The sequence below is a fragment of the Mustela nigripes genome, chromosome 7 (assembly GCF_022355385.1).
Source record: "Mustela nigripes isolate SB6536 chromosome 7, MUSNIG.SB6536, whole genome shotgun sequence".
NCBI classification, from domain to species: Eukaryota; Metazoa; Chordata; class Mammalia; order Carnivora; family Mustelidae; genus Mustela; species Mustela nigripes.
The window spans coordinates 90,321,677-90,345,051 of NC_081563.1; the positions used below are offsets into that span (position 1 = coordinate 90,321,677).

General features: G+C 41.8%; 1 protein-coding gene across 1 annotated transcript in view; it reads left to right on the forward strand.

Moving 5' to 3' along the window:
- The window catches only part of PYGB (glycogen phosphorylase B), a 57,567-nt gene that overhangs the window by 11,209 nt on the left and 22,983 nt on the right, over positions 1-23,375 (forward strand). The window contains exons 2-5 of the mRNA XM_059406411.1: positions 2,996-3,097; positions 15,142-15,220; positions 17,911-18,014; positions 22,455-22,586. Coding sequence (XP_059262394.1) covers positions 2,996-3,097; positions 15,142-15,220; positions 17,911-18,014; positions 22,455-22,586 — 417 coding nt within the window. The remainder of the gene's footprint in view (positions 1-2,995; positions 3,098-15,141; positions 15,221-17,910; positions 18,015-22,454; positions 22,587-23,375) is intronic.

Below are 23,375 nucleotides of genomic sequence, written 5' to 3' on the forward strand. Positions count from 1 at the left end.
TTTTTTTTTTTTTTTAAGATTTTATTTATTTATTTGACAGAGAGAAATCACAAGTAGATGGAGAGGGTTGTCTTTTTATTATTAAGTTGTATATATTCTAGATATAAATCTCTTGTCAGTTATATGATTTGCAGATATTTTCTCCTATTCTGTTTCTTCCCATCCTTTTTACTTTCTTCATGTTATCAGAAGTTTTTAATTTTGATGAAGTCTAATTTTTCTGTTTTTTCTTACTTGTGCTTTCAGTGTCATACAAAAGAAACCATTGCCTATTCCAAGGTCATGAAGATTTACTTCTGTGTTTTCTTCTCCAAGTTGTATAAATCTTTGATCTGCTTTGAATTAATGTTCATATATGGTGTGAGGTAGGGGTCTGTCTAACTTTGTTCTTTTATATGTGGATATCCAGTTGCCCAGAACCATTTGTTAAAGAGATTATCCCTCTGACTGAATTATCAGGGCATGATTGTTGAAAATCAGTTGACCATAAATGTGAGGGTTGATTTCTGGCCTCTATTCCATTGCCCTGTGTGTCCATGCTTATGCCAGTACCACACAGTCTTGTTGACTATAGTTTTGTAATAAGGTTTGAGATTAGGAAGTGTTAAGTCCTCTAATTTTGTCCTTCCTTTTCAAGATTGCTTTGACTATTTCAGATCCCTTTCATTTCCATCGATCCACCTAATCCACCTTGTGAATTAGTTTATCAATATGCAAGGAAGCCAGCTAGAATTTTGACAGGGATTATGTTGAATCTGTAGATCATTTCAGAAGTATTGCCATTTTATCAATGTTAAGCCTTCCAATCCATTGACATGGGATGTCTCCATTTTCCTAATTCCCCTGCCTGTGTATTTTGCAAATTGGGAGCCCCTTTCTACCTTGGCTCACCTTCTGAGGCTGCTTCTTGGTTCTGAGGAGAATTGTCTAAAAACTGCTGCATGAAAGTTTGAAGTAATGGTATGAACACAGCTGTAAAAAATCAGAAGACGACACTGCTGAAACTGAAACCGTGGAGTTTTATCAAAAGGCTTCTGGTCAGCTGCTGGTCAGAATTCTAAATGGGGTATAAAGAAATACAGTTTAAGAGTGTCACTGCATGGAATATGGGTTCCAAAGTGGCTCAGGCTGGTCACCCTGTACAGGCTGGACATCCCAGTCAAACCCTGGCCCGACAAAGCCTGACGATGACGGTCTGTGGAAAGTGAATTCTCTTGCTGCATTCTGCAACCAGCTGATTTTTAAAAAATTGTCTTTTGAACATTTTAACCTGAAGGAAAAATAAAACTATAGTACAGTCCATACTTCCCCATGGATTCACACCTGAATCTGAGATACATACACTCATCATGCATGTGCACCACAGACACACCCCTTTCCAAAGCCTGGTTTTGCTTTGTAACTTTTTATATAGGAGCAACATTAGATTTGCAGAGGGTCACAAAGATAGTGTGGAATACTGTGTGGTGCTCTCTTTCTGCATGACCATAACACCATTATCAAAATGAGCTGGCACTGGCTCAGCACCTTCTTCAGATTTTTAGCACTTTTTCCTCTAATATTATCTCTGTACCTGATCATACCCAGGGTCCTCTGGTTATTATGCTTCCTTAATCTCCTCCCACCTGTGAATGTTATTGGTCTGTCCTTGTCTTTCGTGACCTTGGCAAATTGGTGAATGCTAGCCAGGCAGTTCACAGAATGACCCCTAGTTGGGGACCTGTCCAGGGCTCTCTCCTGATTAGTCTTGGTTGGGGGCTTGGAAGGAATACCACAGGGTACCTTCTCGTCACAGCATATCACTGTGACCTGGTACTGAGTCTGTTATCCCTGTCACCTGAGGAAGGTGGCACAGCCAGTTCCCTTCCCCATGAAGTTACAGTTTCCCCCCACTCCTAGACTGTTGAGTAACTGGGAGTCACCCCAATCCAGCCTACCCTCAGGGAAAGGGCTTGGACACAACCTACTGGAGGGACAGATATCAGAATTTTGGACATTTGTTGAAACCACCATTGTAATTAATAAATATTTTGGGGGTGATGTTGGAGGCTGACAGATACCCCATTAGTCTGTAAAGCTGTGTCTGCTGGTTTCAGTGTTCATGGTGACTCTTATCTGTGACAGTTATACTGTGCTGTATTTGTGGTGATTTTCTGTCCCGCTCATTCCACCTGTGTGCATTCATTGGAATTCTTCTGTAAGCAATATTTCTCCCTTCTTCCCCATTTATTTTCCCAGGCTTTCCTTTCAATGGCAGGAAGCAGCATGGAGTCCTGTGTAAAAGCAAGACTCTGAGGGCCAGAGTGTGGCTCATTCACTGCCGCCCCATGGCCCACTGTATGGATGGTTGTGAGGAATAATTCATACCTTGCGTGGGAAGGGCTCAGAACCCTGCTTAGTTCCCAGCGAGGGGTTGGTCCTTATCCTTGTTTACACAGACTTGCATATCCTAGTCCCCCAGAGTCAGGCAGCAGGCACTATCCAGACGTGTGCCCAGTGGAAAGGGATGTGTCCATCCATCCATCCTGTTGTGTTGACTGGGTGTACTTATCGTGGGTGTCAGAAGTTGTTAATACTTGGAAGTACTCCCCTGTCACAGGGTTGTTTTCTCCTATGTTAGAGAGGTGAGGAGGTCATTTACTCATGGGCACGTGGTGGGGAAGAGGCCAAGGTAAGTTCAGACCTGGCTTTGTCCATTCTGGGAGCCTTGTTCCCCAGTGCTGCCCTGCCCTCCCTCCGGCCATCTGGGGGAGGCCAGCTTACATCCAGTAGGGCAGTGAGCAGAGGCTCTGTAGTCAAAGGGTCCTGAGTGCTGCCCTTGGAAAGCTGAGGTTGGCCAAGGCTTTGCACAGGGAGTGAGCCCATCTAGGGGCTGTGTGGGTAGCCCAAATGAAAGACCGAAGTAGGTACTCTTATGAATTTGCTCATCACCCTAATCTTCATCATGTGTGGGGTTGGAATGCAAAATCTGAGATGCTTTCTTTTGCCTCCCCAGCGCATCTATTACCTTTCCCTGGAATTCTACATGGGCCGCACACTGCAGAACACAATGGTGAACCTGGGCCTTCAGAATGCTTGTGATGAAGCCATTTATCAGGTACGGGACCCTAGGGCCCAGCTGCTGGGTAGCCTCTCATGGCACACTAAGTCTTAATCCAGGCCTCACAGAGGTGAGCAATGACATTGACATTTTCTCCATCTGGGGCTAGGAGTGACTTACGTCATAGTCTATCCTACATGGGACAGAATGGGTCAGTGGGTGGCACTCCTCAAGGGGCAAACATAAGGATTGTAGGGGAAGCTAATGCATGAGCCTGTGAGCACAAGGATGTATAGTGATGCTAAGGTTTCAAGGCTTCTTTTTTTTTTTTTAAAGATTTTATTTATTTATTTGACAGAGAGAAATCACAAGTAGGTAGAGAGGCAGGCAGAGAGAGAGAGGAGGAAGCAGGCTCCCTGCCGAGCAGAGAGCCCGATGCGGGACTCGATCCCAGGACCCTGAGATCATGACCTGAGCCAAAGGCAGTGGCTTAACCACTGAGCCACCCAGGCGCCCCGATTTCAAGGCTTCTAAAAGCCATTGCACTCCTCATTCCCACCCCAGGGGCAGATTTACCACAGGGCAGAAGTGGGTGGTTCTGTCCCATTTTTTGTCACTTTACTGAACTAGTAACCCACCTCTGGTCCCCTCTCCCACCCCAGGCAACCTGTTGTGTTCATCTTGCCCTCTAGGTATAAAATTGCCCTTTCTCCCCAGTCAGAATAAAAACTGCCTTTGCTTAAGCGTTCGTCATTAACAATTGTACATTTGTGATTCCACCCACAATTCATCTGTGGCTTTAGAGCAGATCTGAAATCCAGAACATCTGTTTTCTGTCTCCATACATACCCCCCTTCTCTGGATACCACCTTCCTCCTGCACTGGACACTCAATACATAGTTCTTAGGGTATGAACGTGCAGCACTCCCTCCCTCCTGCGTGAATGTATCAGGGTCCTCACCAGAGCCTTCCCTCCCCTAGCTCCCTTGCTTTTGTTCACTTTTGGTGTGGGAGGTGCTCTGGAGGCGCCACTGGTAGCAACGTGGTAGGGACCTCACATGGGTCTCAGCAGCCTCACATTTCTGGGGCTCTCGTCTCCCTTTCCACAACTTAGTGGAGAGGAGTCACTGGGGCAGGTAGTTTCAGTTGGCAAAGTAAAAATTTGGAAAAAAAAAAAAAAAGTGACTCCCCCAAATGGGAATCAGTCCTCAAAATTCTATAAAAAGAGATTGAAAGGGAAGACAGTGGTGGAGTAGGAGGACCTCAGGCTCACCTTGTTCCATGAACACCTAAATATCCCAGAAATCAATCTGGAGACTGACAGAACAAGCTCTACGACTAAAGAGAGAAAAGAAGCTACATCAGAGAAGTTTGGAAGTATGGAGACATGAACGGTTTGGGAGAGAAACCGATCACGCCACGGTGATTGGGAGGGAGCCATGATTGCAGAGAATGGCAAGAGTCAGACTAGCACAGAGGGGAGCATGCAGGGAAGACGAATCCCCACAGCAACTGATATGGAAAGTGAGAGGGGTTGAGGCTGAATTTCATGACTTGCAACCAGTGGGGCTTACTTAAAGCCTGGGGTTTTAAAGATCAGTGGGCTTGGCTGGGATAGTGGGCGTTGCACTGCTATTAGAGAAAAGGCAGGCAAACAACCCACAGACACACAGCATGGAAACAGCTACCTGAAGAGCACCTGGGACACACAGTGGGGAGGTTATTTGCTTATCTCAGAGCATATTACAGAGAGGCAGCATTCACAGAGACCCCTCTGAGAACAAAGGAACTAGCAGTCACCATTTCTCTCCCATACCCCTCAGCATATGCACAGGGCCAACTGGGGGAACTGGCACAGTGCCAAAACTCACTAGGTCACTTGCTTATACCAGGTCTCACCCTCCCCCAACCCCCTGGTGGAATTGCTCCTCCCAGTCACACTTGTCTCAGTCCCAGAGTGGTGATCCCTTCCACCAGAAGACTGGACCAAACCCCTGCTCACACTGTGTCTCCTGTTGTGGGAGTTTTGGGGGGCTTCAGTTTCTGCAGTGGTGGAGACAGGTATCATTTCACAAGCAGACCAGAGCACACCTAAGTCAAAACTTGCACGTTTGGGCCAGGGACTAAACACTGCTCACAACAAAGAGAGTGACTGCAGATGACTGGCTTGAAGGACAAAGTGGCCAGGACACAACAGAATAGTGCACAGAGCACACATTGGAGACACTCCCTGAAATGCCAGGTCCTAGGGAACATGGGACATTGCACTACAGAACACTATAGAACCTCATCTTCCTAAGCCATTACCTCAAGAATAGGAGATATAGCTGACTTTCCTAACACAGAGAAATGGGTATAGAAACTTAGACAAAATGAGAAGACAGAAATTTGTTCTAAATGACAGGACAAGATAAGGCCACAGTCAGATGTCTAAGCAAGACCCATAAAAATAACATGCCTGATAGAGAATTTTACTTGTTTGTTGGTTTATTTATTTATTTATTCCTGATAGAGAATGTAAAGTAATGATCATAAAGATACTTGCTGGACTTGAGAAGAGAGTAGAAGCCCTCAGACATTTAACACTGAGATAAATAATATAATAGGCATAACAGGTTCAATACACAAAATGAGAAGCATGTTTGATGGAATGACCAGCAGGCTGGAAGAAGCAGAGGAACGAAGTAATGACTTAAAACACAGAATATAGAAAGTAATCAAGTTTAAGAAAAGAGAGAGAAAAGGATTATGTAAAACAAGAATAGATTTAGGGTAATGAATGACTCCGTCAAGCATAATAAATTATATGGATCCCAGAAGAGAGGGAAAAGGGGTTAGAAAATTTAATTGAGGAAATAATAGCTGAAAACTTCCCTAATCTGGGGAAAGAAACAGATAGCCAGATCTAAGAGGCACAGAGAATTCTCCCAACAGAATTAACGAAAGTAGATCCCCACCAAGACATATAGTATTTAAAATGGTAAAATATAGTGATAAAAAAATTTAAAGCAGTAAGACAAAAGAAGACAGGACAGAAGGAAAACCCCCTAAGGCCTTTAGCAGACTTTTCAGTAGAAACTTTTCAGACAAGAAGGGAATGGCATGATATATTCAAAGGGCTAAATGGGAAAAATCTTCAGCCAAGAGTACTCTATGCAGCAGAGCTGTCACTCAGAATAGAAGAGATTAAGAGTTTCTCAAACAAAAAAAATACAGGATTTCATGACCACTAAACCAGCCCTGCAACAAATATTAAGGGGACATTTGAATAGAAGGGAAAGACCAAAAATGACACCATGAAAGTAGGAAACACAAAGCAGTAAAATGAAAATTTCAGTAAAAAATCAGTCAAGGAACTGACAAAAGGATGTGAAATATAACACCATATACCTAAAACATAGGGAGGAGAGAAGTAAAGAATTGGTCCAAACAGTCATCAACTTAATATAGACATATATGCAGAAAATGTTATATAAAAACCTGATAGGGGGAGCCCGGGTGGCTCAGTCAGTTAAGCATCTGCATCTGGTTCAGGTCCCGATCCTGGGGTCCTGAGATCAAGTCCTGCATTGGGCTCCCTGCTCAGCAAGGAGTCTGCTTCTCCCTCTCCAGCTCCCCCTGCTTATGAACACTTTCTCTTTGTCAAATAAATAAAACAAAACAAAACAAAAACACTAATAGTAACCACAAATCAAAAACCACTAACAAATACTCAAAGAATAGAGAGAAATCCAAATATATCACTAAGAAAAACAGCAAATCATGAAAGAAAGAAAAGAAAGAAAAACTTCAGAAACAACCACAAAATAAGTAATAAAATAGCAATAAATACATATCTATCAATAATCTCTTTGAATGTAAATGGACTAAATGTTCCAATCAGAAGACATAGGGCAAGGGTACCTGGCTGGCTCAGTGAGAAGAACATTACCTCTTCACCTCGGGGTTGTGAGTTTGAGCCCCATGTGGGGTGTAGACGTTACTTAAATAAACTTTTAAAAAAAGACATGGGGTATCAGAATGAATAAAAGAAGCAAGACCCATCTATATGCTGTCTACAAGAGACTCATTTTAAACCTAAAGACACCTGAAGATTGAAAGCAAAGGGATGGAGAAATATTTATTAAGCAAATGGATATCAAAAGAAAGCTGGAAATGCAGTACTTCTATCAGAAAAAGTAGATTTCAAAACAAAGAGTGTAACAAGAGACAGAGAAAGACAAAATAAAATAATAAAGGGGACAATCTAACAAGAAGATAAAACCATTGTAAATATTTATGTACCCAACACAGGAGCACCCAAATATATAAACAGTTATAGTAATAATGTAATAATAGTAGGGACCATAATAGTAAGGGACCATAACACCCCTCTTACTGATGGATAGATCATCCAAACAAAAATTCAATGAGGAAACCATGGCTTTAAAAAAAAAAAAAAAAAAGATTTTATTTATTTATTTGTGAGAGAGAGCAGAGCAAGAAATAGAGCACGAGGCGGGAGGGGGGCAGAAGAAGAGGGAGAAGTAGACTCCCTGCTGAGCAGGGAACCCAATGTGAGGCTCAATCCCAGGTCCCTGAGATCACAACCTAAGCTGAAGGCAGATACTTAACTTACTGAGCCACCCAGGCACTCAAAACTGTGGCTTTGAATGACACATTGGACCAGGTAGATTTAACAGATGTATAGAATATTCCATCCTAAAAACAGCAGAATACATGTTCTTTTCAGGTGCACATGGAACACTTTCCAGAATAGATCACATATTAATTAGGCCACAAAGCAAGTCTCAACAAATTCAGAGACATTGAAGTCACACCATGCATCTTTTCTGACCATGACACTACTTCAAGAAGCAAGAAGAATCTCAAACAGCCTAACCTTGCACATAAAGCAGCGAGAAAACAAATAAAACCCCAAAGCAGCAGAAGGAAGGAAATAATAAAGATGAGTGCAGAAATAAATGATATAGAAACCATAAAGTTTTTAAAAGTAAAGCAGATAAATGAAACTAGCTCATTCTTTAAAAACTTTAACAAAATTGATAAGCCTCTAGCCAGACTCATCAAGAAACAAAGAGAAAGGACTCAAATAAAATTACAAATGAAAGAGGAGAAGTAACAGCTGACACCACAGAAATACAAATAACTATAAGAGAATATTATGAAAAACTATGCCAACAAATTGGACAGCCCAGAAGAAATGGATAAATTCCTGGAAACATATAACCCACCAAAAGCGAAGCAGGAAGAAATAGAAAACTTGATTTCTTTAGAAATCAAATCAGTAATCAGTAATCAGGGGTGCCAGGGTGGCTCAGTTGTTAAGCATCTGCCTGCCTTTGCCTCATGTCATGATCCCAGGGTCCTGGGATTGAGATCCGCTTTGGGCTCCCTGCTTCCTGGGAAGTCAGCTTCTCCCTCTCCCTCCCCCCGCTTGTATTACCTCTCTTGCTGTGTCTCTGTCCAACAAAATTAATTAATTAATTGAGAACCTTTTTTTAAAAAAAGGAAATCAAATCAGTAATCAAAAAACTTCCAACAAGCCTAAGTCCAGGACCAGACAGCTTCTTCACAAGTGAATTCTACCCGACATTTAAAGAAGGCGAAATACCCATTCTTCTCAAATTATTTCAAAAAATAGAAAAGGGAGGAAAACTTAAAAATTTATTCTGTGAGGCCAACATTACCTTGATTCCAAAACCAGATATGTATGTTTTTTTCTTAAAAGTGATACTTCACTCACTTTAAGCTTTTTTATTAATCTTATATTTGAAAGGTTTTCCTGATGATCAAATCTTTATTGTCTCTAGGCACACAATTGCTAGACCCTTATAGTTGTAAGATGGGGTGCCAGATTTTTTGAGTGGGAACCAAATGATGATGCAGGGCTTAAGTGGACCCCCTCCCCCAGGCTCCTGAATTTATAATGTAGTGTGAAAAGTGAAACATGCCATTACTTTATTGTACAGAGCTAGAAAGTAGTTCTGGGGAGCAGGTTACATTAAAAACTGGAACTTGAATAGAAGTACCTCCCTCCTGACTGAGCCATCAAGGGTGCATTTAAATCTTTTCTTTAATCATAGAAAATTTTAATTATGTACAGAAATGGAGTGACTGCTATGATGAACTTTTTCCATACACCCATCACCGGCCTCCACCTATCTTTAAGCCTCACTCATGACCTCTCTTGTTTCCCCTCATACCCCTAACTACTCCCAGATTATTTAAGCTAATATCAAACAGCATATTTCACTTATTGCTGTTTCAACAAGTATCTCAAAAGATAGGGTCATATCATTATGACCCCCAAGATATTGACAATAATTTTCAGGCAATTGACAAACTTGTTGATTGCCTTATAATTTTTTAACAATGTATTCAGAAAATTATTTGCATTTGGTTGATATGTCTCTTAGGTCTCTCTTAATCTGTAAACTTCTTCACTTTTTTAGTGTTCTGCCTTGCAGTTTATTTGCTGAAACTGAGTTTGTCCTGTAGAGGGTCGTATAGTCTCTATTTGAGTGATGGTGCCCCAGCTGGTATTTATTTTATTTATTGATTTGAGAGAGAAAGAGTGAGAGAGAGATCACAAGCAGTGGGGAGGGATAGAGAGAGAAGCAGACTTCCCACTGAGCAGGGATCCTGACATGGGACTCAATCCCAGGACCCTGGTATCATGACCTGAGCTGAAAGCAGACCACTGACTGAGACACCAGACACCCCCAGTTAGTGTTTAACCTCCCACCTGTCCCAGGGATTTTGCTCTCACCAATTCTACTCAACATCATACTGATGATTTTAGCTGGGGTATTTAGGCAAGAAAATGAAATAACAAGCATCCAGATTGGAAAGTAAGAAGGAAACCTATCTCTATGTGCAGCTGACATGATCTAGAAAATCTTTTGGAAACCAATAAAAATATATTAGTACAAATGAGTGAGTACAACAACATTGCAGGATATAAGATCAGTATACAGAAATCAACTGCATTTTTATATATTGCACTGAACTGTCCAAAAATGAAATTAAGAAAGCAATGCTACTTAAAATAGCATCAAAAAGAATGCAATTCTTAGGAATTAATTTCCAAAAGAGATATAGACTTCCATTCTGAAAATTGTAAAACATTGTTGAAAGAAATTAAAGGAGACCTAAAAATGAAATGACATTACAGGTCCATCCATGTCTTAGAAGACTTAATCTTAAGATGGCCATATTCCCCAAATCCATCTACAGACTTATTGCAATTCTCACTAAAATTCCAGTTGTCTTCTTTGCAGAGATTGGCAAACTGATCCTAAAATCCAGATGAAATGCAACAGACCAGAAATAATTAAAACATACTTGAAAAAGAAGAACAAAGTTGAAGGACTCATACTTCCCAATTTCAGAATTCACTGTGAAGCTTTAGTCGTCAAGACGGTGTGGTACTGGGTACTGGCATAAGAATAAACATATAGAACAATAGAATAGAATTGAGAGTCCAGAAATAAACCTTCACATTTATAGTCCAATGATTTTTCCTCAAGTGTTTCAAAACTATGGTAAAATAGACACAATAGAAATTGTATTCATATTGTACCATACTCACCACTGTCCATCTCTAGAACTCTTTCTGTCTTGCAAAGCTGAGCCTCTATATTCATTAAACACTAACTCCCAATTCTCCTTTCCCTTAAGCCCCTGACAGTTACCATTCTACTTTCTGTCTCTATGAATTTGATATTCTAGGTACCTCATGTAAGTGAACTCATGCAATGTTTGTCTTTTTGTGGCTGACTGGCTTAATACTAGTACCTTCAAGGTTCATCCATGTTGTAGCATATGTCAAAATCTCCTTCCTTTTTAAGGTTCTGTGAATAATATTCCACTGTATATATATACCATACTGTGTTTATCCATTCCTTTGTCTATAGGTGCTTTGATTGCTTCTGCCTTTTAGCTCTTGTGAATAATACTTTCATGAATGTGAGTGTATAAATATCTCTTCAAGACCCTGTTTTCAGGGGCATCTGGGTGGCTCAGGTAATGATTCTGGAATCCCAGGATTGAGCCCAACATCTGGCTCCCTGCTCTGTAGGGAATCTGCTTCTCCTTCTGCCCTTCACCCTACTCGTGCTCTCTTACCCCACTTCTCTCTGGATCTCGTTCTCATTCTCTGAAATAAATAAAATCTTAAAAAAAGAAAAAAACAAAAAACCTGCTTTCAGTTCTTTTTGGTCTATACCAAGAAGTGGAATTGTTCGATCATATGGTAATTCTATATTTAACTTCTTGAGGAAACATCATATTGTTTTCCACAGTGGTGACACCATTTTAATTTCTCACCAGTAGTGCACAAGAATTCCAATTTCTCTACATCCTCATCAACACTTATTCTTTTTCTTTCTTTTTTAAAGTAGCCATTCTGTTGTAGGGGGGATAGTATCTCATTGTGGTTTTAATTAACATTATTACTGATGAGTGCTGTTAAGCATCTTTTCATGTGCTTATTGGCCATCTAAATATCTTTGGAGAAATGTCTGTTCAAGTCCTTTGCCCATTTCTCAATCGAACTCTTTGTTTTTTGTTGCTGTTGTTGAGTTTTAGGAGTTCTCCATTCCGGATATTAATCCCTTACCAGACATATGATTTGCTAATACTTTTCCCTGGGTTACCTTGTCACTTTGTTGATAGTGTCCTTTGATGTGGAAAAGTTTTCAATTTTCTTGAAGCCCAGTTTTTTTTCTTTTGTCACTTGTGCTTTTGGTGGCCTGTGTAGTCAATTGCTTTTCTTCTTTTTGAAGACATTTCCCAAAACAGCTCAGCAGAGAAAAAAATAGTGTTTTTGATAAATGATGCTAGAACAGTTGGATGTCCACATGCAAATAAATGAAGTTGGATCCCTACCTCACACTACATATAAAAATTAAGTCAAAATGGATGAAAGATCTACATATAAGAGTTAAAACCATAAAACTCTTAGAAGAATATATATGAGTAATTCTTCATTATTTGGTAATAGATTCTTAGAAATGACATAAAAGCATAAGCAATAAAAGGAAAAATAGTTAAACTGGACAAGAGTAAAAACTTTTGGGCATCCAAGTATATTATGAAAAGGTGAAAAGACAAAATAGGAGAAAATATTTGTAAATCATAAATCTAATCAGTGTCTGGTGTCCAGGATGTACAGACAGCCTAATTTAAACATGGGCAAAGCACTGGAATCAGCATTTTCCCAAAGAAGGTATGAAAATGGTCAAAAAGCATGTGAAAAGGTACTCCACCTCATTAGTCATCTGGGAATGCAAATCAAAACCATGAGCTACCGCTTCACATCCACTTGAGTGGCTATAATTGTAAAGACAGAGAACAAGTGTTGGCTAGGATGTGGAGAAATTGGAACCCTCATACACTTCTGGGAGAAGTAAAGTGGTGGACCCTCTTTGAAAAGTAGTTTGGCAGTTACTCAAAAAGTTAAGCATAGAATTGTTTAAACCAGCAATTTCAGTCCAAGGTTTATTTCCAGGAAAAATGAAAACATATGTCCACACATAAAATTGTACATGAATGTTCATAGCAGCATTATTCTTGATAGCCCCAAAGTGGAACAAGCCTAAATAACCGTCAGCTGATAAATGGATAAGCAAAATGTAGACTAGTCCTACAACAGAAAGCTATGCAGTGATAAACAGTACTGTTACGTGCTCCAACATGGATCAACCCTGAAAACATTATTCTAATTGAAAGACGCTAGATACAAAAGGCCAAATGTTTGTATGCATTTCCATTTATATGAAATGATGAGAATAGGCAGATCTGTAGTGACAGAAAGTAAGAAAAGTGATTGCCAAGATCTGAGGGAATAGGGAAAGTGGGTGAGGGAATAGGGAAAGTGGGAGTGATTATCAGAAAGTTTGGGGTTTGTTTTGCGGGGCAAGGAAGTACTGGAATCAGTGGTGGTTGCACAACTTCGTGAGTATGTTAAAACCATTGAATTGTTTGCTTTAAAGGGTGGATTTTTTTATGGGATGTGAATAATATCTCAATAAATAAATAAACAGGTTAATATGCTCTATCGTGCTTTTTCTGTCTTCGGTTCAGAGCCCACTTTTGCGAGATTTTAGACTTGCTGTCACTTAGCTCTTTTTTTGTGCTTCTTTTGAATAGTCTCAAACTCATGGCAGAATTTGCCTTACTAGGCTGAGGTATACCTACAACATTCAAGGTAAAAACAGAAGAGAACAAAACATCTTGCCTCCCACATTGGCTCTTAGCTCACCTTTATGTAGTGTAGTGGTCTTTGACTTTAGCAAATGTTTCATGAGTAAGAGGTTCCATAGTCAGATAAATTTGGAAAATGTAGTTAAACGTGTTTCTTACATTGGAGCTGGTGTGTACTACTAGGTAAATCCTGCCTCCCCCACATATCCAAAATATTTTTGGTGGAACATATTCCTTGAAATTGCTATGGGAATTCAGTCAATATTTTGAAATCTTTCTCTGAATCAGATTACTGTTTGTGTTAGTACCATTCAATTTATTAATAGACACTAAACCATCTCTATGACTTTGTTTTTATTTTTCCACAAGTTTGCTTTGTAATTTATCGGATTCTTGAAGTGTGGTCTGGAGACCTCTGGGAACTCTAAGACCTTTTCAAGTGGTCCACTAGGTCAGAACTGTTTATTTTTATTCTATCATGACTATGTGGTGAAGCTTTCCAGAGGCTGTATGATGTGTAATATCTCAATAGATTGAATGCTAAAGCAAAAAATTTATTAAAGAGATTTGTAAAAATGTAAAACACTGCTACTCTTCTTAGTATTTGTTTTAAAATACTGTCATTACAAAAAAAAAAAAACCCTGTCATGACATTGTGTTATGTTAATATTAATGGGATTATTAGTTTAAAATGAATTCATATATACTTAAAAAACATTAATCTGTTTTAAGTTTCTTTTTTTTTTTTTTTAGAAGTATTTTATTTATTTTTTTTTTAAAAGGTTTTATTTATTTATTTGACAGAGAGAAATCACAAGTAGATAGAGAGGCAGGCAGAGAGAGAGAGAGGGAAGCAGGCTCTCTGCTGAGCAGAGAGCCCGATGCGGGACTCGATCCCAGGACTCTGAGATCATGACCTGAGCCGAAGGCAGCGGCTTAACCCACTGAGCCACCCAGGCGCCCCTGTTTTAAGTTTCTAACTTGATAAATACTATAGATATAATTCCATTAAAGAATAGCTCTTGAAGTCCTCCAGAAGCCAAAAAGTTTAAAACACACTCATCAAGATAATTAATGTGAGCAATTTGTGAAGTTTAACACACTAAAGCCAGTTTGAGATTGATGGAACAGTTATCCATCCAAACCATTGTGGGATGATTTCAAGTCAGGTGAAGAAGTTGGGGGGACTTTGTTACTTTCGTTCCGATTTTCAACATTCCATATACCTGCTTCACAAGATTGCTTGAATGCAGTTGGGATACCCCAGGAAAGGTGCTTTAGTTTAAAAAGCTGTCGCATAGGAGTTCCAGAGAAGATGGCAGAGCAGAAGGACCATAAGCTCACCTCATCCACAGGAACAGTTAGGTGACTCCCACATCAGTGTAAATAACCCAGAAACTGACCTGAAGCCTGGCAGAACAGATACTCTACAGCTAAATGTAGTGAAGAGGACACTTTGGGGAGGCAGATAATAAATACAGCTAGTTAAATAATTAGTAAATAAATAAGTCACATAAATATTATGAGACTATACAAAACTAGAGAATTACTGAAGCTACTGGTTTCATTTTTAGGATACATGTTATAATCTGTTCACTGTACATAGGTTAATAGTATTTGTTATTATAAATAATAAATATTTATCTTTGGCTATTAAACCATGCTCCCTTTTGATTATTAATTCTTATGTAGTTTGGCAGCTTTTAAAATGCCTGGAAACTTTAATTTTCATGCTTTGATTAAGTGTCTGATTTTAATATTAGATTTTCAAGTCTCAAAGAAAGCAGACTCTGAGCTTTGACTGATACAAACTGACAAGATTTACTATCTTTTCACCTGTTGCTTGAGGAAGATATTAAGTGATATTGAAATGTTGGCTGTTTTTTTCATAGCTGGGGTTGGACTTGGAAGAACTGGAGGAAATAGAAGAGGATGCTGGCCTCGGGAATGGTGGCCTGGGAAGGCTGGCAGGTAACCCCGCCCTCTGGCTAGGCATGGCCTCTCCTGATACGGTGCCCTGGTCGCTGGTATCATGGTGAGGCTGAGGTCAGCTGTGCTTCCAGCAGCAGTTTGTTGGGGTAAATTGGCCTCTCTGAGTGGATGGGAGAATGTGTCATCCAAGTAGAATAAAATGCAAAACATGTTTTCCTTCAGATAAGGATACTTCCTGATGATCATGAAGACAGGCCTTGCCAGTGTTGGGTAGCTGGCCATGGGGGGTGGTTTCCAAGGTACTGGTCACATCCCACAGCTGGTAATTAGGAGAAAGATGGACAGACACACACACGCATGCACATAGGCACACACATATACACATGCACAGGAGTGAACATGTACATATATGCATGCACATGTCTGTACACACACAAACACAGGTACAGGCACATACATATGTGCATACACATGCGCAATTGATGAATGAGGTCCTGCTGGGAAGCTGTTCCTGCTTTACTGTAGTAAACAGATTGCCCCAGAATAGCGAAGTCATTCCTTTTGGGATATTGCTCCTTTGGGTCATTATGTTGGAGAGCATATCCAGTTTTGTTTTGTTTTTCCTGTTTGAGTTATTTTTGCTAGCCTTTTAGGGCAAAGGGAACAGAGTAAAGGACTTAGAAGTGGAATGCTGCCTAGTGGTCTCAGTTGGAAGAATATGTGGCTCTTGATCTCAGGGTCGTGAGTTCAAGCCCCACATTAGGTATAGAGATTACTAAACAAACAAATAAGTAAATAGACTTAAAAAAAAAAAAAAACGAAAACAAGAACTTAGAGGTGGAAATCACTGTCACAGTGAAATTTGATTTTGCTGTGTGCTTCAAGGCTCTTGGGCACAGTGTTTCTGGAAGAGAAATAGCCCAGGTTTTATGTTTATGTCCCCTTGTGTGGGGGCCACGGGAGGGTGGGCTCAGACCCCTGCCATGTTGTATTACTGCTCTTTCTGAGAGTTGTCATTTTGTAAAGGGATCAAACCCCCTCAGATTTATCTGAGTATATGTATTATGTATGTGTTTATGTTTTTAAATCTTAAGTTAAATTCTTCAAAAATTATAAAAGCAGCAGATGTTTCTCTCAAACGAAATAACACCTGTATCTGTGTAATGGAACAGCTGGCAGGGCCTGCCCCACCTTCACCTCTTTGTGGGAAAGGTCTCTAGGTCCCTGCATCTGCTCCAAATGCAGGGCTTTTTTGTAGCTTATGATGTGATCATTCCAGACAGGAAGCTGAACCTTACTTCCCCCACAGATGGAATCAGGGTGCCCCCTCCTGAGGGAGCCCCACTGTGCCGCAAGCTTGGGACATCAGTCCCCTACAGCCCCCTGCACCCTCAACAGCTCTCTCCCAGTCAGTAAAACAGCACCCGTTTCACCAAGCTCAAGGAAGGCTCCAGAACACTTGGTTTCCTTCACAGCTCAGGACAGCTTCCTAACTTCTCCTCCGACCCCAAGGCTGGTGACTGTCAGCCAGGACAGTCCCATCCATGGCCTTCCACCATCTGTGCCCTTCAGGGGTTCAGGCCTTCCACAGTCTGGATCCTATTTAGACTTCCTAGTCAGTTTCCTGCCCCTTGTAACTTGATATGTCCTGTGTTCTTTCTGCGAGAATGATTTCTTCAAAACAGGAGCCTAGGTCTTATATTTGTGGATGCTGTTGTTGCTTCCCCTTAGTACAAGGTCTGATAACAGGGGTCTGGGAGTATTTGTTCAGTTCAGCAAGTATTTTATTTGCTTGTTTCTTATGGACTGTTTTTTTTTTTTCTTTTTAATCTGGAAGTTTAATAAGACTGCTTTCTGGATCTTTATTTAAAACATTGTTTTTGTCAGGATGCCTGGTGTCTTGGGAAGTAAGGTTCAGCTTCCTGTCTGGAATGATCACATCATAAGTGTCTGGCTCTTGATTTTGGCTCAGGTCATGATCTCAGGGTCATAGGATCAAGCCCTGCATCAGGCTCCATGCTCAGCATATAGTCTGCTTAATACTGTCATTCCCTTTTCCTTCCCCATCCCCGGCTCTCTCTCACTTTATCAAATAAATAAATGAGTCTTCTAAACATTGGGGTTTTTTTTTTTTCCCCAAGACATTTTGATTGGAACAAAGACTCCTTATGTCACCTAGCTGCTCCAGCCACCTTCCTGGAGGTCTTGGGGAATTTTGGTTCTTAGGTGTTTGACGTGTTTGAGTCCTTATATGTCCATCCATTCCCAGCCCCCATCCCTGTGCTTTCTTCACTAGTGCGTAGAGCTATTTTGTGGTGTTACTGTCCAAACTACTTGGAGTTTAAGTAGAACATGTAGGGGTGTTGCACCCTCCAGCTTGCCTGAGGCTCTCCAAGACAAAGCTAGCAGTGAGGGACTGTGCACTCAGAGGCATGCCAAGTTAGATGGGCTCTCTGTGGGGTGCCTTACTTCTGTCCTTGCCGCCTCCCCTCACCCTCATGCTGAACACCCTCCAGCCTGGTCCCCTGGCTCTCAGGGAGGGGAGGGGGCTGTTTTCATTTCATGAAATCTAAGATGATAGGTCAGCCTTTAATTGCCATCTGGCACCCAGAGGCTAGCGTCCCAGGACCTACTTAATTAACATGGTTGTCTAGGCTTTGCTTCCAGTGGGCCTTGAAGCTGCTGATTGTCTTTGATCCCAAGAAGTGCTTTGTGTTTGGAATTTTCAGCCTGCTTCCTTGACTCCATGGCCACGTTGGGCCTAGCAGCATATGGCTATGGAATCCGCTATGAGTTTGGGATTTTCAACCAGAAGATTGTCAACGGCTGGCAGGTGAGTGAGACTCCCATTTCTTCACTTGTTTCCAGCTCTCATGTACACAAGAAAACAGGCACTTTTAGTCCAGCCTTTTATATGTTGAACTCCTTTCTGGAGAGATTGTCTGCTAGTCCTGGCCAAAGCAGAGGTGGGACAGATCTATCCTGTGAGCTCCATTCTTCCCTTAGAGTTCTCTGTGGGCTGCCAGAGGTTGATCTGTGTGAGCTTATCGCACACAACTTCTTTGTGAGCCTGCGAGGCCTGTTGGGGTGGGACCCAGCACCCAGCTGGTCCTGTAGGAGCACCAGGGGTTGAGGACGTCACATGCTGTGTGCTGGTTCCCTGTTGTACCTCAGTGTGGAGCAAAGGTGACCCTCTCTGGTTCACCCTCAGTGGGACAATTGACTCAGAGTAGTTTGAGAAATAGCAGTTATTGTAGGTTTTGTTCCCACCTTCTGCCTTCATTCCCTGACCCCAGAGACAGGACAATGTCCTGGGGGTTAGAGGCCAGACTGCAAAGCAAAGTGGCTCTGGGGAAGAGTGAGCTTGGATTTTGAAGCATCAAACCACAAGCAAAGGGAGGTGGCCAAGACCACATTGGTGGAAAGAATGCAGTGTCTGAGTGCAGGCTCATTGCCCTCCAGTGGACAAGGAGACCATTTCCCTCATTCAGGACTTAAAATAGAAGGCATATTCCACTTGACTGGAGAATAGTTTCTGTAGTATAATTTGAGGCCTAACCGTGACACATAAAGCAAGGCTGGGGTTGGGATTAAAAGGTTTGTAACAGGAGAGTAGTACAGAACATGAACAGACTGGGGTGTTGGAAAGCTCTTGTGTCTTGATGGGGCTTGGGTCAAGGGCACAAGCAATTGCCAGAGCTCAAGAGTATCCTTCAGCTTTGTACATTGCACTGTATACAAATAAACCTAAAACATAAACACAGGATGCACTCTCCTTTACGGTGTGCATGCTCAACTGTTCGTGGAGAAGTGTACAGATGACTTTGAAATGCATCAAGAATTGGATGGGTTGATGGATGGATATGTGATAAATCTGTTACCCGAAGGTAACATGGGCACACCTGATACAGCAATGTGTTAACAGTTATGGATCCTAAGTTGAAGGTGCGTGAGTGTTTACTGCCAATTCTTCTAATACTTCTGTATGTTTGAACACACTCATAATAAAAAGTTGACAGGGAAAAGTATGGCTAACAGTAAAAGAAAACTTAAAACAGATTTGTATCTATTGCTTAATTTGTAAACATACTTTCTCCAACCTTAGAACTGCACTTGTCCTCCTGGACAAGTCTGGGTGATTTCATGCAGAGTTCCTTATGCATGTGTGTCTATCAGAGGCACACCAGCCCTCGTACACCTGTGTGCTTTGACCCATTCAGGCTCCTTACAGTCTGTGCAATGTGCATTCATAAGACAGAAACTTAGAGGCCCCTCATTGCCAACCTAGTGTGATGATTATAGCAGTAAGATTTTTTTTAAAGACTTCATTTATTTGGCAGGCAGAGAGGCAGGCAGGCAGAGAGTGGCGGGGGCGTGAGCGGGGGGGAGCAGGCTCCCTGCTGAGCAGAGAGCCCAATGTGGGGCTCGATCCCAGGACCCTGAGATCATGACCTGAGCTGAAGACAGAGGCTTAACCCACTGAGCCACCCAGACGCCCCTAGCAGGAAGATTTTTTTTGTGTTGTCTTTTGTTTGCTTGATCACAGACATTTCTTTGTTGTGTTTTTGTTCTTCTACTTCTTGCCATCTTGCATAATCGCTTAAAGACACCTGTGGTATGATGGGTGAGTTATAAATTCATCCTCCTCCCACCCTGTTGTGATGGGAGCCAGTTTTTGATTGAGTTTATCTATAGCAGAATTAAATGCTGGCACTGGTCAGACAGCAGTGTTGTTGGCCATAGGGGCAGAAATAGGGGTCCCTGAGAGACCTCTCCAACAACCTCTTACAGTCAAGGAGATGCTGCTTCTGGAAACTATTCATGGACGTAGATGGCCAGGCTGTGGTATTGGAGAATCTTACTAATGTACAAGGACATGGCACCAGATCAAAAGGCAGGGCTGGTCCCATGATGAATATAGCTGCCTGCACCAGCCGGAAAGCCCAGTCAGGAGTACGATGCAGAGACACATACTGATGCAATAATCTCGGCTGTGTCATCTCCCTATAACTGCAACCAGAAATTCTTGACTTTTTACTTCTGTGTAAGAACCATTAAAAAAACAAAAAAAACAAAAAACAAAAAACCCCAGGGGTGCCAGGCTGGCTTAGTCAATAGACCATACAACTCTTGATCTTGGGATGGTGAGTTCAAGCCCCACACTGGGCATAGAGCTTACTGTGAAATAAATAAATAAATAAAAATTAAAGAATAAAAATTTTTTAAAACCCTGAAGGTAACATATGGGCACACCTCGTTCTATTGTACTTCAATTTATCATGCTTCTCACATAACACATTTCTTACAACTTGAAGGATTGTGTCAACTCTGCATCAAGCAAGTGTGTGGGTCCCATATTTCCAACAACATTTGCTCTCTTTATGTCTCTGTCACATGTTGGTAATTCCCACAGTATTGCAAATGTTATTATTACATTGTTCTGATGATCTGTGATCAGTGATTACAACTTGCTGAAAGCCCAGATGATGGTTAACATTTTGTAGCAATATTTCTTAATTAAGGCATTATATTTTGTTTTTGTTTTTTCACCAAAATTAAGAAAAAATGTTTATTGTGTTATGTTAGCCACCACATAGGTATTATATATATTTTTAAGAGGTAATGCTGTTGGACACTTAATAGACTACAATGTAGTATAAATTTAACTTTCACATATGCTGGGAAACCAAAGCATTCATTGGGCTCTCTCTCTGGCTATATTCACTCTATTGCTGTAGTTTGGAGCCAAACCTGGAATATCTCCTGCAATCACACCCAAGTGCATGAACTTAAGGTTGGTTATTAAATTTTTGAAGAAGACAGGGGCACCTAAGTGGCTCAGCCAGTTAAATGTCTGACTCTAGGTTTTGGCTTAGGACTCTGTCCCCCTCAGCCCCATCCCTACATGTGCACAGTGTGTGCACGCTTTCTCTTTCCCTCTCTAAAATAAATAAATAGACCTTTTTTTTTTTTTTAACAATTTGAAGAAGACTCCCATTTACATTTATATTTCTAATTCTTTATTCACTGCTTACCAAATTAATTTATTCCTTTGCAACCCCACCAAATGCTTCTGCTCAAAGATTGTTAGATCTGTGGGGCTACTTTTGGTTTTATTTGTGGGATACTCTTTTGTGTATTTACTGATTTTGGATGCTACCAGGTGCAGTTTTTGAAAAACAACCTGGTTTAAGGAAGGCCTTGCAGAAAAGCAGTGTCTTCCAATGGTGTATCCAGGCACTCCTGCGGCAAAGGCAGCCCAGCCACAGGTACCCACTAATTTGTGGTATTATTTTCCAAGCAGTGGGCTCCAGTGATTCTTTTCTTTAATTTCTTTTTCTTTCTTTCTTTTTTTTAAAATACAGCTTTATGGGATGCCTTCAGCTCAGATCATGATCCCAGGGACTTGGGATTGAATCTAGCATCCGGCTCCTTGCTCAGTGGGGAGCCTGCTTCTCCCTCTACGTCTGCCTGCAGCTGTCCCTGCTTGTGCTCTCTCTCTGGCAAATAAGTAAAATCTTTAAAAAAAAAAAAAAGTTTAAATAACAGCTTTATTGAGATATCAAGTGGTTTTTAATATGTTTACAAAGTTGGGCAGCTATCACCACTATTTCTGGAATACTTTTCATCACGCTAAAAAGAAGTCCCACATGGATTTGCAATCACACCCAAGTGCCTGATGAGCACTGATCTACCTGCTGTCTCTATGCATTTGACTGTTCTAGACATTTTCTGTGAATGGAGCTGTACCCTACCAGTACTTCTTTGACTCCACGTGTCTGTGAGGTTCACCCATGTTGCAGCACGCAGCGGGACTTCATTCCTTTTTATTGTTAAATTTGGGTGATTCTTTTTATTATTATTTTTTTAAATTTTATTTATTTGACACAAGGAGAGAAAGAACACAAGCAGATAGAGTGGGAGAGGGAGAAGCAGGCTTCCTGCCGAGCAGGGAGCCTGATGCCGGGCTTCATGCAAGGCTGGATCCTAGGACCCAGGGATCATGACCTGAAGTGAAGGCAGATGCTTAACCACTGAGCCACCCAGTGCCCCTAAATTCCGGTGATTCTTAATGTCTTTACTTTAATGCTTTTTCCTGAGTTTGTTTCTTTAATAGTCCAACATGTTCACTTTTGAACACATGCCCTCGACCAGAACTGGAAATGTTCCTGGGCACAGAGGCCATGGTTTGTTCGGCACAGCACGGTGGCGCCTGGACGGCCAATCCCTGTGGGCTGAGGGCCTGTTTCCCTCACTGCCGGCCCCTTTCCAGGTGGAGGAGGCGGATGACTGGCTGCGCTACGGCAACCCCTGGGAGAAGGCGCGGCCAGAGTACATGCTGCCTGTGCACTTCTACGGGAGAGTGAAGCACACCCCTGATGGCGTCAAGTGGCTAGACACCCAGGTAGCCTCCCCCAGGGGAAGTGTGGGGCACAGTGAGGGATGGCCACAGTTCCTGGTCATACCAGCTTCCCTTTGGGAGTGCACACTGTGTGGTTTCCCCACACAGCCTGACCCGAGGTGAAGGCCTGGGAGGTTTTGTGCTCATATGCCTGCTTTTTACCAGTTGTTGGTTGTTGGGAGTTGCCCAGGCAGGGAGAAAGGTTCCGCGGGGGGCTTGTGTGGGAGTTGAGACCAGCAGTCATTGAACGGCTGGCAGGACAGTGTGGTGATGGGGGCAGGGCACTGAGGCCCTGGGGGACACAGATAGTTCCTCAGCATCTCCAGAGAGCAGGTGCTTGATGCCTGCTCTCAAACGCATACCACAGGTCTTAGTAGTGCCTCCCAGGTGTCATGCACCACCACTGAGCTATCTGAGCCCTGGGCAGTGTGGTGAGCTGGGTCTAGATGTCCCAGAACAGGGCACTGGCATTGACAAGGGGACAGGAGCATGGCGAGTCCAGTCTAGGCTCTGGGATGGCAGGTGGTGCTAATCTGGGTGGTCTTGGGGGCAGAGGGAGGTAGCAGGAGAGCCTTCCTGGGACATAGCTGTAATGAATAAGATTCAGTCGTCTGGATGTGGGGAGGTGAGCCTGGGAGACTGGGGAAGCCTTGGGCGTGCAAATGTGAGTCGTCCAGATTTTCTGCAGCATAAGTTTTAAACAGTGCATAGGCTAACGCTGGCTAGAGCCATGTTAACATGGCTGAGCCATGTTAAGATGCCATCATACATTGTTTTTAATCTGAAAGAATA